The sequence below is a fragment of the Cebus imitator genome, unplaced genomic scaffold (assembly GCF_001604975.1).
Source record: "Cebus imitator isolate Cc_AM_T3 unplaced genomic scaffold, Cebus_imitator-1.0 Scaffold623, whole genome shotgun sequence".
NCBI lineage: Eukaryota > Metazoa > Chordata > Mammalia > Primates > Cebidae > Cebus > Cebus imitator.
The window spans coordinates 139,390-152,923 of record NW_016107938.1 but is presented as its reverse complement, the minus strand read 5'-3'; the positions used below and the strand labels follow the sequence as shown (position 1 = coordinate 152,923).

Below are 13,534 nucleotides of genomic sequence, written 5' to 3'. Positions count from 1 at the left end.
GGGGGGGGGGGGGGGGGGGGGAGGGTGCTCATTTCTCCTGCAAATTAATTATGTTAAGAAAATGATTATAACAAATAACAGTATCCTTTACATTAAAGAAAAGGGAAGAAAAAAAAAACAATTACTGTGCCAAGCTCTCTGACAGTAATCTTCAGTGGGCTTGCCTGGGCTTGTCATCATATTCTTGCTTTACACTTAGCGTCTAGTCCAGTGCCAGACACTCAGTGAAATGGGGCTGAGTTCATCTCCTCAACAGTAGCAGCAGAGACCTCAAAGGCTGTGCGAAATTCCTGCCATGAGAAGCTCTAAGATGTGGCCTCTGAGAGGGGTGTCAGCTAGATTTGTTTCACAGGACAGATGCCATTCCTTGATTCTCTACTGTATGACATGCACTTAAACCAATAAATCTCTGCCACAATAGCAACTGCCAAAACCACTATAAAAACTGTGTGCCCTAATTACATCCTAAAAGGTTACAATCAGCCTGAGACCCCTCCTCTTGATCTTCAATACAATACATGCCACAGAAAAGAATTAGATAAATCCAAATTAACCAAAGATCTAAGCAGAACAACTCCTTTTCTATGGGTCACCTCTGGGGTGACAAGAGGTCCAGTTCAAATCTGACCTTTAACTGTAAGGTCCAGGAGGTGAAAAGTTTGATATTGTATTACCACTTCCACACGGAATTACATGAAAACCATAAATTCTAATTTGTAAGTTCAGATCTTTGATGCTGTGTCTACTTACCCCCAACCAAAAAAAAATATTTTAAATGTTTAAACCAAAATAAATTTTACCCCTAATAAATTTTAAAATATTACCAAGATATTTATAATGAAAGTTATCAGAAAAACTTGTTTTTCAACTATCCTTTAGTCCTATAAAAACTAGGCCAAAACTCATTTAAGCTTGATTTTTCAATTTAAAAAATCCAGCCATAAAAGAGAATGGGATAGTACTGAGAATATATAAAATGATTCTAACTTTTCAGTTCTAAATAACGAAAAGTCCAAATAAAGGTAGTAATCTTTTTCTTAAAGATAAGCTTGTTTTCAACAGAAATGCATTTGGAAATATGATTTTTAAAACTGCTGTCATGGTTCTGTGGTTCTACAGATACTCTTCTTCTCTGCCCTTGCAAGAGAATCAACTGCTCTGGAGGATAATTCCCACTTCAGTTACCAGAGAGCAAAACCCTGGTTCTTTTCTTGCTCACTGTTAACTCCTGAGGATTTTGCCCAGTAAAAGCTAAGGTAGAAGTGGAGGGAATCTGTCCAATCAGGATTTATTCATTTAGAGTTCTACATTAAATTTCAAACAACCAATTAGCACTAGCATTGGTGAAACTCAAGAAAGTTTCAGAACAGGAACTTGCGTGACCAACCACTGTAGGCAAGTGCTGGTGACTAACAGTCAATGACACACAGGGCATTTCTATCCCACGCAAGTCTTGAGTATTCCACAGTTCCTGTTAAATATTTCCGAGTTTCTAAAATCATTTCCATACATGATTACTTGACTCTAACCATCATTTAATCAGTATTTTTTCCTCCCTCTCTCTATAAAGAATTTTCACTTCCTAGGTAAAAGTCATAGAGTAATGACTAATACTATGCATATATTTTGCCATAATTGACAAAAAAGACACATATGATATGATTTCACTTACAGGAAAGTTCAGAATAGGTAAATCCATGGACACAAAAAGTGAGAAAGGATTGGTAATGGATTCAGGGTTTTCTTTGGGTGTGATGAAAATATTCCGGACTTGGATAATGGTGATGGTTGTGTAACTTTATGATTAACTGTGCTTCAGAATTCTTCTGAGCATTAGATTAACATCATTAGCACCATAAACATAGACCCCCCCAAAAAATGGAACACAAAAAAAATACAGCATATTATTTTTTAAAAATTACCCAACATGACTAAATTCCTGAAGTCCAATTACAGATCAAGTGAGGCTAAGCTAAACCAGGGCCAGGAATGAAAAGGTACAAAGGGGTAGGAGAAAGCTTTACCCTCGCAGTGATGGAAACAGAGCTCAGGTATTGAAACCCAGGGTTAAGAGTAGCAAAAAAAGCAGCAGAACAACTCCAAGCTGCATATATTGACCCTTTGGGAAGATGTGAGTGGCCTAGACTTTCTAATCCTTGACAAACATCAACACCACCAACTCCATTCCAGCAAGACTGCCAGGAAGATATGAAAACAAAGAAGCTAAACAATGCAAAATCCCAAGTGATATCAAGAGTCTACATGTGTTTATTCAAATAACAAAATACTTGATCATCTCAACAAGAATGTTCAAGAATGAGAGAGGAACAAAATCAAGAAAATATTACTAAGCTATTCATAATGAAAGGATTGGATAGGAAGATATTCTCCTAAGTTTATACTATTACAGAAAAACAAAGTTTCATTTGTCTCAACTTGTCAAATCTTTAGGATGAAATAAACCAATATCGCTGCTGACAAATATAATAACTACGGTAAACAGCTATGCCAAAATCAATGTAGAGTTGCAGAAAAGGTCAAGAAACCAACTGTCAGCTTAAATTGGCTAATTTCATTAAAACTGTTCAACATGGCAGGATGTCACTAACTCCCAGGTTCTTTTACATGAGCAAAGTTGGATTAATTTGACCCAAATTTTGTATAATAGCTTTTCCAATTTCCAAAAATACATCAACTTTGTCACTGATGTTACAAATTCTGCTTTACTTCTCTAGCTCTACCTCCAAAGAAACTTCTTGAAGGTCATAAATTTTGACATAGTGAAAGCAAAATAATCACAGCACTCAACAGTGCTGTTAACATTTCTGAGCCTCAAGGGATTAAGCAGGCAGATGCTATGGAAAGTGCCTGTCAGGAGAGGACAGCCTGGAGTTCAGACTGCACCACAGCTGTGAGGGATTGAAGCTGCTAGCTATGGAATCAAGCTTAGGAGAAACTCTGGGCACAATTCCGGCATCCGAAATAAATTAAAGTAAACAGTATTGCTCTCCCTCTCATCCACCCTGTTAGCAGCCTCTCGGCTGAGCTGGAGACCACACACTCAGACCACACAGCGCCAGCTGAACTCACTCGCACGCAACATCTACAAGCTGTCACTCTGCAGCAGCCCAGAGAGGGAGAAAGATGAGGGGATGAGGGCGGGGGACAGGAGCACAGGAAGAGGGGGAGGGGAGACAGGAGAGTCTTCCTTATGTGCAGCTGGAGAGAGTGATGTGTGGTTTGGAGAAGGGGAAGGGGTGGAATCCATAAACCTCCCTGAGAAAACAAGCTGGTCATGGCCTTGTGCAGTCTTGACCTGTACTCCCCTACACCAATTTAGGAGCTGATGAAGGATTAACAAAGCGTTCATTTAACATCAATTAACCTCCTATCCATCACAGGTCAAAAGAGAATATTACTATTATAAAAGCATTTCACTAAAATAAAGACAAAAGGCCACATTTTTCTTACAATTTATACTTCACACTTAAGTGAATACATTTTCCTTATAGATGTACTATATTAGTTTTAAACTATCTGCCTCTTACCCTTTAATGAAGCACATAGGGATGAATTTAAAGTGTTTTCTGCAATAGAGGTCAGAAAATTTTAATTCTGTAATTTTCCCATATTTAATTTCCCAAATTAAAACCGTGGCACAATTTAAATTTTCCAAAATATTTACTACTAGAACAAAAGACAGTAAGTTACTTTTTACAGAACTTCAGATTAAAAGTACATAGAAAAAATTAGCCAGCAGTAATAATATACAGAAAAAAATCAGAAAATGAAACCACAACTGAAAGCAGTTTTAGAATCATAAAAGCAGTACTTTTTGCTATTTAATAGAGTTTTGCTGATTTCAGTAGAAGATAAGAAATCTTAACAACATGAGTGAACATGGTCTCACCTTGTCATACTCCCAGATGCTCTTCTCAGCTAGAGGGAGAAGGCCAGGACCCAAAAAATACGGAAGTTCCGACTCACTGAAGACTAGGATAAACTCTACTGAAAAGGCCTTATGATGTTAAAGCACTATTTTCTTAAGAGATCAGACTATAGAAGGGTGATTTTTCCCGACAATCATAAAAAAAAAAGAGCTTCTCCCAAACATCCACCCTTCCCCACATATGACAACCTGGCAGCACTGGCATCACCTGGGAACAAATCAGAAAAGCAGGATCACAGACTCCAGCTCAACTCTACTAAATGAGAAGCTACACTGTAGTAATCTGTGCACACATCCACATCTGGGGGCACCAGATAGCCTTACCTGTCCAGAACCATCTTGGGTCCAGAGGACCCCAGAAAAATCCTGTTGCAGAGCTGCCTAGTGAGCTTCAACTGTAAAATTAGACTCAGCCAGACTCTCAGGGCACCCTAAAACAGAATCAAAGTAGAGAATTCACTAAATATTTCTAGAGTCAGGCCCAACCTATCCTAAGACAGACTTGTCCCTACTGGGCTGGGCTGGGCTGGACCCAAAGGGATTACCCAGAGAAAGATATTGGGAAAAGGGTTCAGAAAAATGGTGATTTTCTTCCCTAGTTCTCTACAAACTCAGACACCACTCTTCCTGAATGGGACCAACGGCAAGTTATAGAGGCACTGCCACAAATTCTACCACCTAACAGCACACAGTGTCATGAACTCTGTAATCCAGTTTTCCAAATTAATCATCTTTCTCCTCCTCCTCCATCCCAAAATCATGGTTAACAAAAATATAATCATGCGCAGATCTGAAAGAACCCATGGGGTCCAAACTGTATAGAGTTAGGGCCTGATAAGAGGCAGAAGACTCGCTGGATCTCAGAAGGGCCATTTGCAGAAGGGAAGGAGTGAAACAGGTAAAAGATAATGTATCCTGCTTTCCTGACCTTCTTTTTATACTTCTTTTCCTTCTCTACCTCTACAAGTAAAAAATAAATGAACTACTATCTATGGTATCAAATGAAAGCATGTTTGTGTATATTTTAATTCTTTTGGGAAAAGAATCCAATAATTTAAACCAAATAACTGACAAATGACACTTGATTTTTATTTATTTATTTGGGGAATGGGAATAAAGACGTTCCCTCCTGTTACAATGTTTGGAGGTAAGGGATTAAGGGGACGAGAATGTGCATGAGGTGACTAGGAAGCAATACTGGAAGCCAGACAAGTATATAAGGAACGCCTGACAACTTAGCTCTCAGATCTGTTACATAAATACTGGATTACTCAGCTATTCTCATAAAACAAGCACTGGACTCTATCTTAATTGGAAGAGTTACTTAGAGGTCTCCTTTATTCCCCAGGAAACATCAAGCCCTCTGCCTTAGCATGCAAGTCTCTTTCCAGAGGACAAGGACTGTCGTGATGTTGCACAGGGAGAGACTGCAGGTCTCAAGGTGGCTGGACTTCCAACCAATGCCACTGGACATTCTTGACATGTCAAAAATGAAGCAGGCCAGTGCAAACTCATCCCCCTCCACCCACCCCCAACAAATAAATGAAGACAAAAACTTCAAAAAGATACACTACTTAACAGAAAAACGAAAGAGTTCATACAAGAGCATAGCGTTATTTATTCACAAATCTATTGCCAGTAGTACCCAATGGCCTACTACTCTCTTTATTAGATCTATATGGATAGATAAAAACATTAATTCTTAGTATTTTAGAAAATATAGTTTCTCAGAAAAAAACATGTCTAGGGTTTTGTTTTCCCAGAAAGACACATCACTTGAACAAGACTGAAGAAATCATTACCAAATGAAATTTGTTGTTGTTGTTGTTGTTTTGAAACAGGGTCTTGCTCAGTCACCCAAGCTGCTGGAGTGCAGTGGTGCAATCAGGGCTCACTACAGCCTATACCTTCCAGGCTCAAGTGATCCTCCCACTTCAGCCTCCTGAGTAACTGGGACCACAGACGTGCACCACCACATGCAGCTAAGTTTTTTGGAATTTTTACAGAAATAGGGTCTCACTGTGTTACCCAGGCTGGTCTCAAACTCCTGGACCCAAGTTATCCTTCCATCTCGGCCTCTCAAAGTGCTGGGGTTACAGGTGTGAGCCACTGAACTCATCCTCAAATAATATTTATTTCTATCTTTACTCAGTCCATCAAGAAGATTTGGTACACATACAGTGAATAGTCACACAGATCCTCAAAAGATGACAGTGCTGGACTCCTGTACCCCAGAAAAACAGATAAACTAGGGCTGAAAAGAAACATCCTCAGATGTATTCAGTCAAATAAATGTTTATTATACACTTGCTATGTCCCAGGCACTACTCTGGGGAACTGACAGGAACAAGATTTTGTGACCAGGAGCTCAAGGGTGACTTTGGCCTTCAGCAGAGTGATGGTAGCTGACAGCACTGGGATGGGTGAGAAGTTGGATACAAACAAGTATTTCAAGAAATGTGGCTGGAAATGGAAAAAGGGAGGAATTTTAACAGGGGGATATGAAATCAAGGGAGGATTCTACTTTTTTCTATTTTGCTTTATTGTTGTCTGTCTCTACGCTGTATAAAGGCCAACAGAAAGAAGCCTTTAGTAAGGCATCAACAACTGAGTGAAGTCCTCACAAAGGCAGGAGTAGACGGGATCCAGAGCCCAAGTAGGGGATTGGTCTAAGCATAAATACAACCTCTTCTACTGTGACTGGGGGAAGAGGAATAGTTTTTGGCAGGAAGCCCCTGAGATTCTCCGCTTACATCTCTATTATTTATGATGCAGGTGGCAAGACCACATGCTAAGAGCGTGTGTAGATGATGTGAAAGGATGGGAGGTTTGGAAAGCCTGATTCTACAGAGATTGGAAGCAGGTGCTGATGAGGAAAACTCTAGAAGATTCCTTGATGGCCCAGTTGAGCTGGTGACCACGGATTTACAGGAGCACAGATCTGGATATGGTGATTTTCCCCGCTGGCCCCAGCAACCCAGGTCAAGCATTACAGGAGGTAGAGACTTGAGAGTGCCCAAGGCTGAGAACCTGTCGGGCAGATGCTACAGAAGAACAACCGTATGACTGAGCACACTGGCATGACAGTGACTCTGAAGACCACAGAAGCTCCTGATAGGTGCAGTGGGGGTCAGTGAGACTGAGAAAGTTGAGAGACTATAAGCAAACAGTGGGAGGCCTGCACTCTGATTTCAGAAGTGGACCAGTTCCAAGACTGAGGCATTTCAGTGTTACTCCCCCAGCCCCCAGCACTACTTCTCTGGCAACAGTCAGACCCTCCTCCCGCCAACTCTACTTTTTCGTTCCCTCCTTTCCAGTTACTGCTAGCTTCCCTTTGCTCCTCTCCACTCCTTGTGTATTCCCTAACCCCGTCTGCACCTTTCTTCATTTGAGCTATCTGGCATGACTTCTGATTCCCACTGAGACATCCCAAACATGGCTTTTTATCTCGTTTTGTCTTTCACTAAAATTATAATACAATGAAAGTTAAATCGTATACCTTCCAAAATCACAAAACTTTAAAACGAGAAAAGGCCTTTAAAAATTCATCCACGCTTACAAATGAAACTAAGGGCCGGCCTTGTGAAAAGCAGCACTGTTAGCAAGCAGCAAAGGGAAAAAGCCCTTCAATGCCACACTTGTCACTGAGTGCTTAAGACGTGCTGGGCGTGAGTCCAGAGGCTCTCTGGATCCACCCTGTGCAGCTCACCTTCTAAAAAACTGAAACCCGGTCTTCCCCAGTCTGTGGCCAGTGTTCTTTCCATTAGCGGCACCAAGATTTACTGTAATGGAAAATATTACATAGAAGAATTGATAAACCCAAAAACAAAAATAAAGCAAACTGGATGGTTTATTTTTAACTTGAAATGCTACCAACAGTATTAAGGTAAAGGACGTTCAGGAAGCTTTTGAGCAGGCCTAATATAATTTTCCCAAAAAAAGAAAGAAAAAAACAAAGAGCTGCCTAACAAATCTGTCCCAAACTCTTCTGCCTGTCAGTCAAGTCGCTCCACCCATAATCCAAAACGCACTCACTTACCAGCCTCTGGGCCTTTGCTCCTGGCGTGCAGCCCAGTGTTCACACTCCTTCCTTCATCATGTTCTTATCCTCAAAGCTTCCTGATCGCCCCAAAGGATCCTTCCCACCTCTGGGCTTCTGCTGGACTTATACTCAATACTACAGAGTTAGTTCTTAGCTGTTCTTTAATTGAGAGGGCAAAAATGCCCTTATGAATCCAGGCTAATATTATTTAATTTTCGATATATGTGTCAGGCATATAGTAAGACTGAGAGATACAAAAATAATTAAAATTAATCCCTATCCAGCATGAGCTTAGTATTTTACTGGTGTATGTAAACACCATTAACAATATTGCCCCTAACAAAACACAGGGATAAGACAAGTGCTAAATGGTTATAGGATTCACTGAGTCAGAAAATTTCAAGGCAAGAAAGATTTCAGAGATAACCTAATTGTATGTATTCTCTGAATACACAAAAAAGGAAGCAGAGTCCAAAGCATCCAAGCAACTCAGCCAGTACTATGAAGCAGATCAGAGCCAGACCAAGGACCTGTGTATAGTTGCTTTGATGCCTAAGCCAAAATACCTCTTGACTCTGTGATTTTCAAATTGAGATCTTGTGAAAAGCAGTACTGTTAGCAAGCAGCAAAGGGAAAAACTTAGCAAGTTAATAATCATCTATTAGAAAAGTAATACAGTTCACCCTTAAGCAACACGGGTTTGAATGAGGCAGGTCCACATATGGACGGATTTTTCAACAAAAGTTGCCAAGCACAGGCCAAGCACAGTGGCTCAAGTCTACAATCCCAGCACATTGGGAGACTGAGGCAGGTGGATCACCTGAGGTCAGAAGTTCAAGACCAGACTGGGAAACATAATGAAATCCCATTTCTAAAACTACAAAAATTGGCTGAGTGTGGTGGCGTGTGCCTGTAATCCCAGCTACTCGGGAGGCTGACACAGAAGCCCGGGAGGTGGAGGTTGCAAGTGAGCTGAGACTGAGCCACTGCACTCCAGCCTGGGCAACAGAGCAAGACTCCATATATATTTAAAAAATAATAAAAAGTTGCCAGGCACAGTGGGTCACACCTATAATCCCAGCACTCTGGGAGGCAGAGTTCAGAAGTTCAAGACCAACCTGGGCAACATAGTGAGACCTCCTCTCCACGAATAATTTTAAAAATTAGTCAAATAAGGTGGCACGTACCTGAAGTCCCAGTTACTTGGGAGGCTGAGGTGGGAGGATTTCTGGGGCCCTGACAGTCTAGGCTGCAGTATGTTGTGAATGTGCCACTGCACTCTAGCCTGGGTGACAGAGCGAGACCCCCTTTCAATCAATTAATCAATCAATAAACAAACTGAGATCCAAGGATGCTGATGGGTGTGTCACCTACCGCTTTAAGATTTATAATTTCCCCACAATTACTTTTGTTTGTGTATTCATGTCAATAATAATTTCAAACTAACAGAAACATACTCTAAAGCATTTGACTAGCAGTCAACGACCACCATGCGATTTCAATAGTTTCAAAATCCTCTCAACAACGACCAAAAATTCATCCTTTCAATAAACATTTAAGCACCTACTATGTGGCAGATACTGGAGTAGGAGCCCTGGCTAGATTAAGTTGGGTAAACTAGAAAAGGAGTGGAAATGTAACTGAGAGAATACCCCTGCAACTAGCATTTCCTGTATGGCCTAATCTTACTGCTGCTTGACACCAGAAATTATTAAAAGTTATTTGCTAGAAGACTATCCGTGCAAAACTTTTTGAGTTCCAACTTCATTGCCCATAGGATTCTTTCATAATGGGCTCCCAAGAACTTAACTTAGCAAGTTAATAATCATCTTTTAGAAAAGTAATACAGTTGACCCTTCAGCAACAGAGGTTGGGATGAGGCAGCTCCACTTATACACGGACTTATTTCAATAAAAGCTGCACTAAATGTGCCTGCCTCTCCCACTTCCCCTTCCACCTCCTCCATCTCTTCCATCTCTGCCACCCCTGAGAAAATCCCTCCTCTTCCTCCTCCTCAACTTACTCATGAAGACTTATGGGGATGAAAACCTTCATGATGCTCCACTTCCACTCAAGAGTAAATACTTTTTCTCTTCCTTGTGATTTTCTTAGCATTTTCCTCTCTCTAGCTTACTTTATTATCATACAGTATATAATACATATAACATACAAAATACATGTTAGCTGTTTGTGTATCAGTAAGGCTTCTTTCTGGTCGACAGGAGGCTATTAGGAGTTAAGTCCTGGGGTAATAAAAGTTACATGGGAATTTTTGATTGCGTGGGTACCCTAACCCCAGTGTTGTTCAAGGGTCAACTGTAGTTCAAAATGGCATTCAGTGCAGGAAATTAAAAACTTGACAAGAAAAAAAGACTAGTTTCTAAAACTTCCAAGAGTTGTTCCAAGTCACACTGGGGGAATCTCTCCTCTGCTTAAATTTATTAACTTTCTACCTATGCAAACAAGAGGTAAGTACTAAGCGCACATCACTCTAGTAATACTCTGCGAATCACCAACTTTTAAAAGCACAAAAATCATCCTTGGGAGGATTTTGGCTTTCAGTTGATTTGTCATTAAAGGAGTCAGTTACACAAATCATGGGCCAGTATGTACTAACATTCATAAACAAAACATTATTATGCACTAGGAGACAGATTCATACGTAAGCTCAGAACTAACCTTTCAATACTGCATAGTGCACACAAATGATTTAACTAAAGTGTGGCTAACTTAGAAAAATATTTAAGTGTCCCTTGTAAGTTTACTCACAAATTCACAAAGGCATCAAACTTAAAATTTCCCAGATTTATTAGTATGTTGACCTTTGGCAGATTAAAAATAACTTACTTCCATTCAAAGACGACTTGTTTCAAGAACTGTTTCTTGGAACTAAGTGTTTATTTAAAAACCTTGGGATACAGGGTTATGCATCACCAGGCTTCCAGACTGCTGGTGTGCGGACTTGGAGCCGTTGCGCAAGGCCTCGATGGCAGCTACAACAGGAACTAAGGCTCTTTGCTCAAGCACTGAGCCGCCGCTCCCCCATCTGTAAAATGGGGTCACAGGGCAGCGTCTACCCACGCGCGAGGATCAAGTCTGTGCACGCAAACGCTGACAACAGTGGCAAGCGCCTTTTAAGCGCTAAGGACAGCCAGAGCGGGATGCATTCCTAGGGAGACAGGTAAAACCTGCCTCGTGTTTACTTTCCAAGAGAAATTCTCAAATCTCAGAGTGGCAACTACGCACGGCGCGTGTGGGGGACAGTTCCGGCAGACGGGGCGCGGGGTCTGCCCTCTGCAGCCCACACGCCCCGCACCGGCGCAGGTGGGGACGGCGGGGCTGGGAACCGCGGCGATAGGCACAGAGCCCCGCTGGCGCCTGACGGCGGGGGTGGGGGCGGCGGGGCTGGGAAGTGCGCGGGGTCGCAGGGCCCCGCAGGTGACGGACGGCGAGGGTGGGCGCGGCTGTCCCTTCACAACTGAGGCCTGTACGGACGCCGCCATCGGCCGCCTCCGTGCGGCTGATGTCCATGCCCCGCTGGCCTTCGGCCAGGCCCTTCATCCTCCCACACATACCTCCAGCCAGCCTGCAGCTCCCCACGGCCGGCAAAGACTGGGCCGGGTGGGTCTCGCCGAAGGCTCCGCGGCCGCCAGCTGCCGGCACCTCACTTCCGCCCGCCGCGAGCGCCGAGCGCGTAGATCCGCCTGGCAGTGGAGCGCCGAGTCCTCGATGGGCGGAGCCTCCCGGGGAGGGTAGAGGAGGGAGGGGACCCGCGCGGGTGCGGGAGGTCAGCAGGGGCCGTGGGCGGTGGACGCTGGACTGTCTTGGGTTCCGAGGGACCCAGCCGCCTGAATGGACACGAGTAGGAGGTTTTTGCTGGGCGTCTTTGCAGTGGCGGGAAGTGGGGAGCTGTGAGGAAGGAAGAGGATACAAGCTCGGGGGCGGGCCAGGTGCACCATCCATCCCCGAGCCCCCGGTGACCTCAAAGAGGCTTCGAGATGATAGTGCGTTTATGGGGCCACAGTTCACAACGATGGGCCCTGCACCGGGTCAGGGGACCGCTCCGGAACCGGGGGATGCATGGAATCAGAGGGCTGCACCAGGTCAGGGGGCCGCGCCGAGACGGGAAGAAGCATCGGGTCAGGAGGATGCACTGGATTGTGCATCGCCAGGGGGGAATGTTGGGTGAGGAGGATGTACCAGCTCAGAGGGCAGCACTGGGTCAGAAGGATGCACTGGAGTCAGGGGACTCTACCAGGTCAGGGGCCGCATCAGATCAGGAGGAGGCACTGGGGTTGGAGCGGGGGCAACACTGAGTCAGGAGCAACCCTGGGTCAGGAGGATGCATGGGGTCAGGGGGCTGCAGGGGTTTAGGGGCTGCACTGGGTCAGGGCGCCGCACCAGGTCAGAGGATGCGCAGAGTCGGAAAGATGCTGGGGATCGGGGATGCACGGAGTCGGGGGAATGCTCGGGGTCGGGGGGCGGGGGGGAGAAGGGGGATGCTCGGGGTCAGGGAGGGGATGCTCAGGGTTGAGGGGGATGCTCGGGGTCACGGAAGGGGTGCTCGGCGTCTGAGGAATGCAGAGTTGTGGGGGATGCTCAGGGTCAGGGGGCTATGGCCAAGGAGAAAGGACAATCAGGAAAGTAGGGGCAGCGGATTCTGGAAACTAAATAGTTTCAGTAAGGAGGAATTGATTGGCAATGTTCAGAAATACTATGAGGCCAAGACTCCGAAGACAATTGAGTTTGGCATATGCCAGTCATTGACACCCTTGACAAAAACAGTTCAAAGGACTGTGGGGAACCTACATCTCATCAGAGTGGACTGTGAAAAGAATATTAAGTGAAGTGGAAAAAAGTGAGTTTAGACAACCTGGGTTGGCAGATTTAGCAATAAAAATACAAATACCCAGTAAAGTTGAATTTTCAGATAAACAACAAGTAATTTTTAGCGTAGGTATATTGCTAAACTAATGTAGCATGGGATATACATCTACCAAAACATTGTTTTAGTATTTGTTAGTGTAAGTATGGCCCAAGTATTGCATGGGACATATGTATATTAAATTATTATTTATCTGAAATTCAAATTTAACTAGGTGTTCTGTATTTTTTTTTTTTTTTTAGACGGAGTCTCACTCTGATGCCAGTCTGCAGTACAGTGATGCGATCTCAGGTCACTGCAACTTCTGCCTCCCAGGTTCAGGTGATTCTCCTGCCTCAGCCTCCCAAGTAGCTGGGACTACAGGCACGTGCCACCATGCCTGGCTAATTTTTTGTATTTTTAATAGAGATGGGGTTTCACCATGTTAGCCAGGATGGTGTCGATCTCCTGACTTCGTGATCCGCCTGCCTTGGCTGCCCAAAGTGCTGGGATTACAGGCGTGAGCCACTGCACCTGGCCCTGTTCTGTATTTTTATCTGGCTCGTTTGACAACCACTTTGAGGAGTTTTGTGATCAAGGGAGCAGAGATATGGGATAGTTGCTAGAGGAGCATGGCATCAAGGAAAATGTCTGTTTTAAGATGGGAGCTATGAACCTA

At 43.7% G+C, this 13,534-nt stretch overlaps 2 protein-coding genes across 2 annotated transcripts in view; one reads left to right on the top strand and one right to left on the bottom strand.

Annotated features, from left to right (window-relative positions):
• The window catches only part of EXOC2 (exocyst complex component 2), a 210,075-nt gene extending 198,364 nt beyond the window's left edge, over window positions 1-11,711 (bottom strand). Inside the window, exon 1 of the mRNA XM_037734469.1 lies at window positions 11,567-11,711. The gene's annotated coding sequence lies outside the window, so the exon portion shown is untranslated. The remainder of the gene's footprint in view (window positions 1-11,566) is intronic.
• Window positions 11,521-13,169, top strand: LOC119469295 (translation initiation factor IF-2-like). The gene is made up of 2 exons (XM_037734468.1): window positions 11,521-12,094; window positions 13,119-13,169. The coding sequence occupies exons 1-2, from the start codon at window positions 11,521-11,523 to the stop codon at window positions 13,133-13,135; spliced, it is 591 nt and encodes a 196-aa protein (XP_037590396.1). The 3' UTR covers window positions 13,136-13,169.
• Window positions 13,170-13,534: the final 365 nt, after the last annotated feature.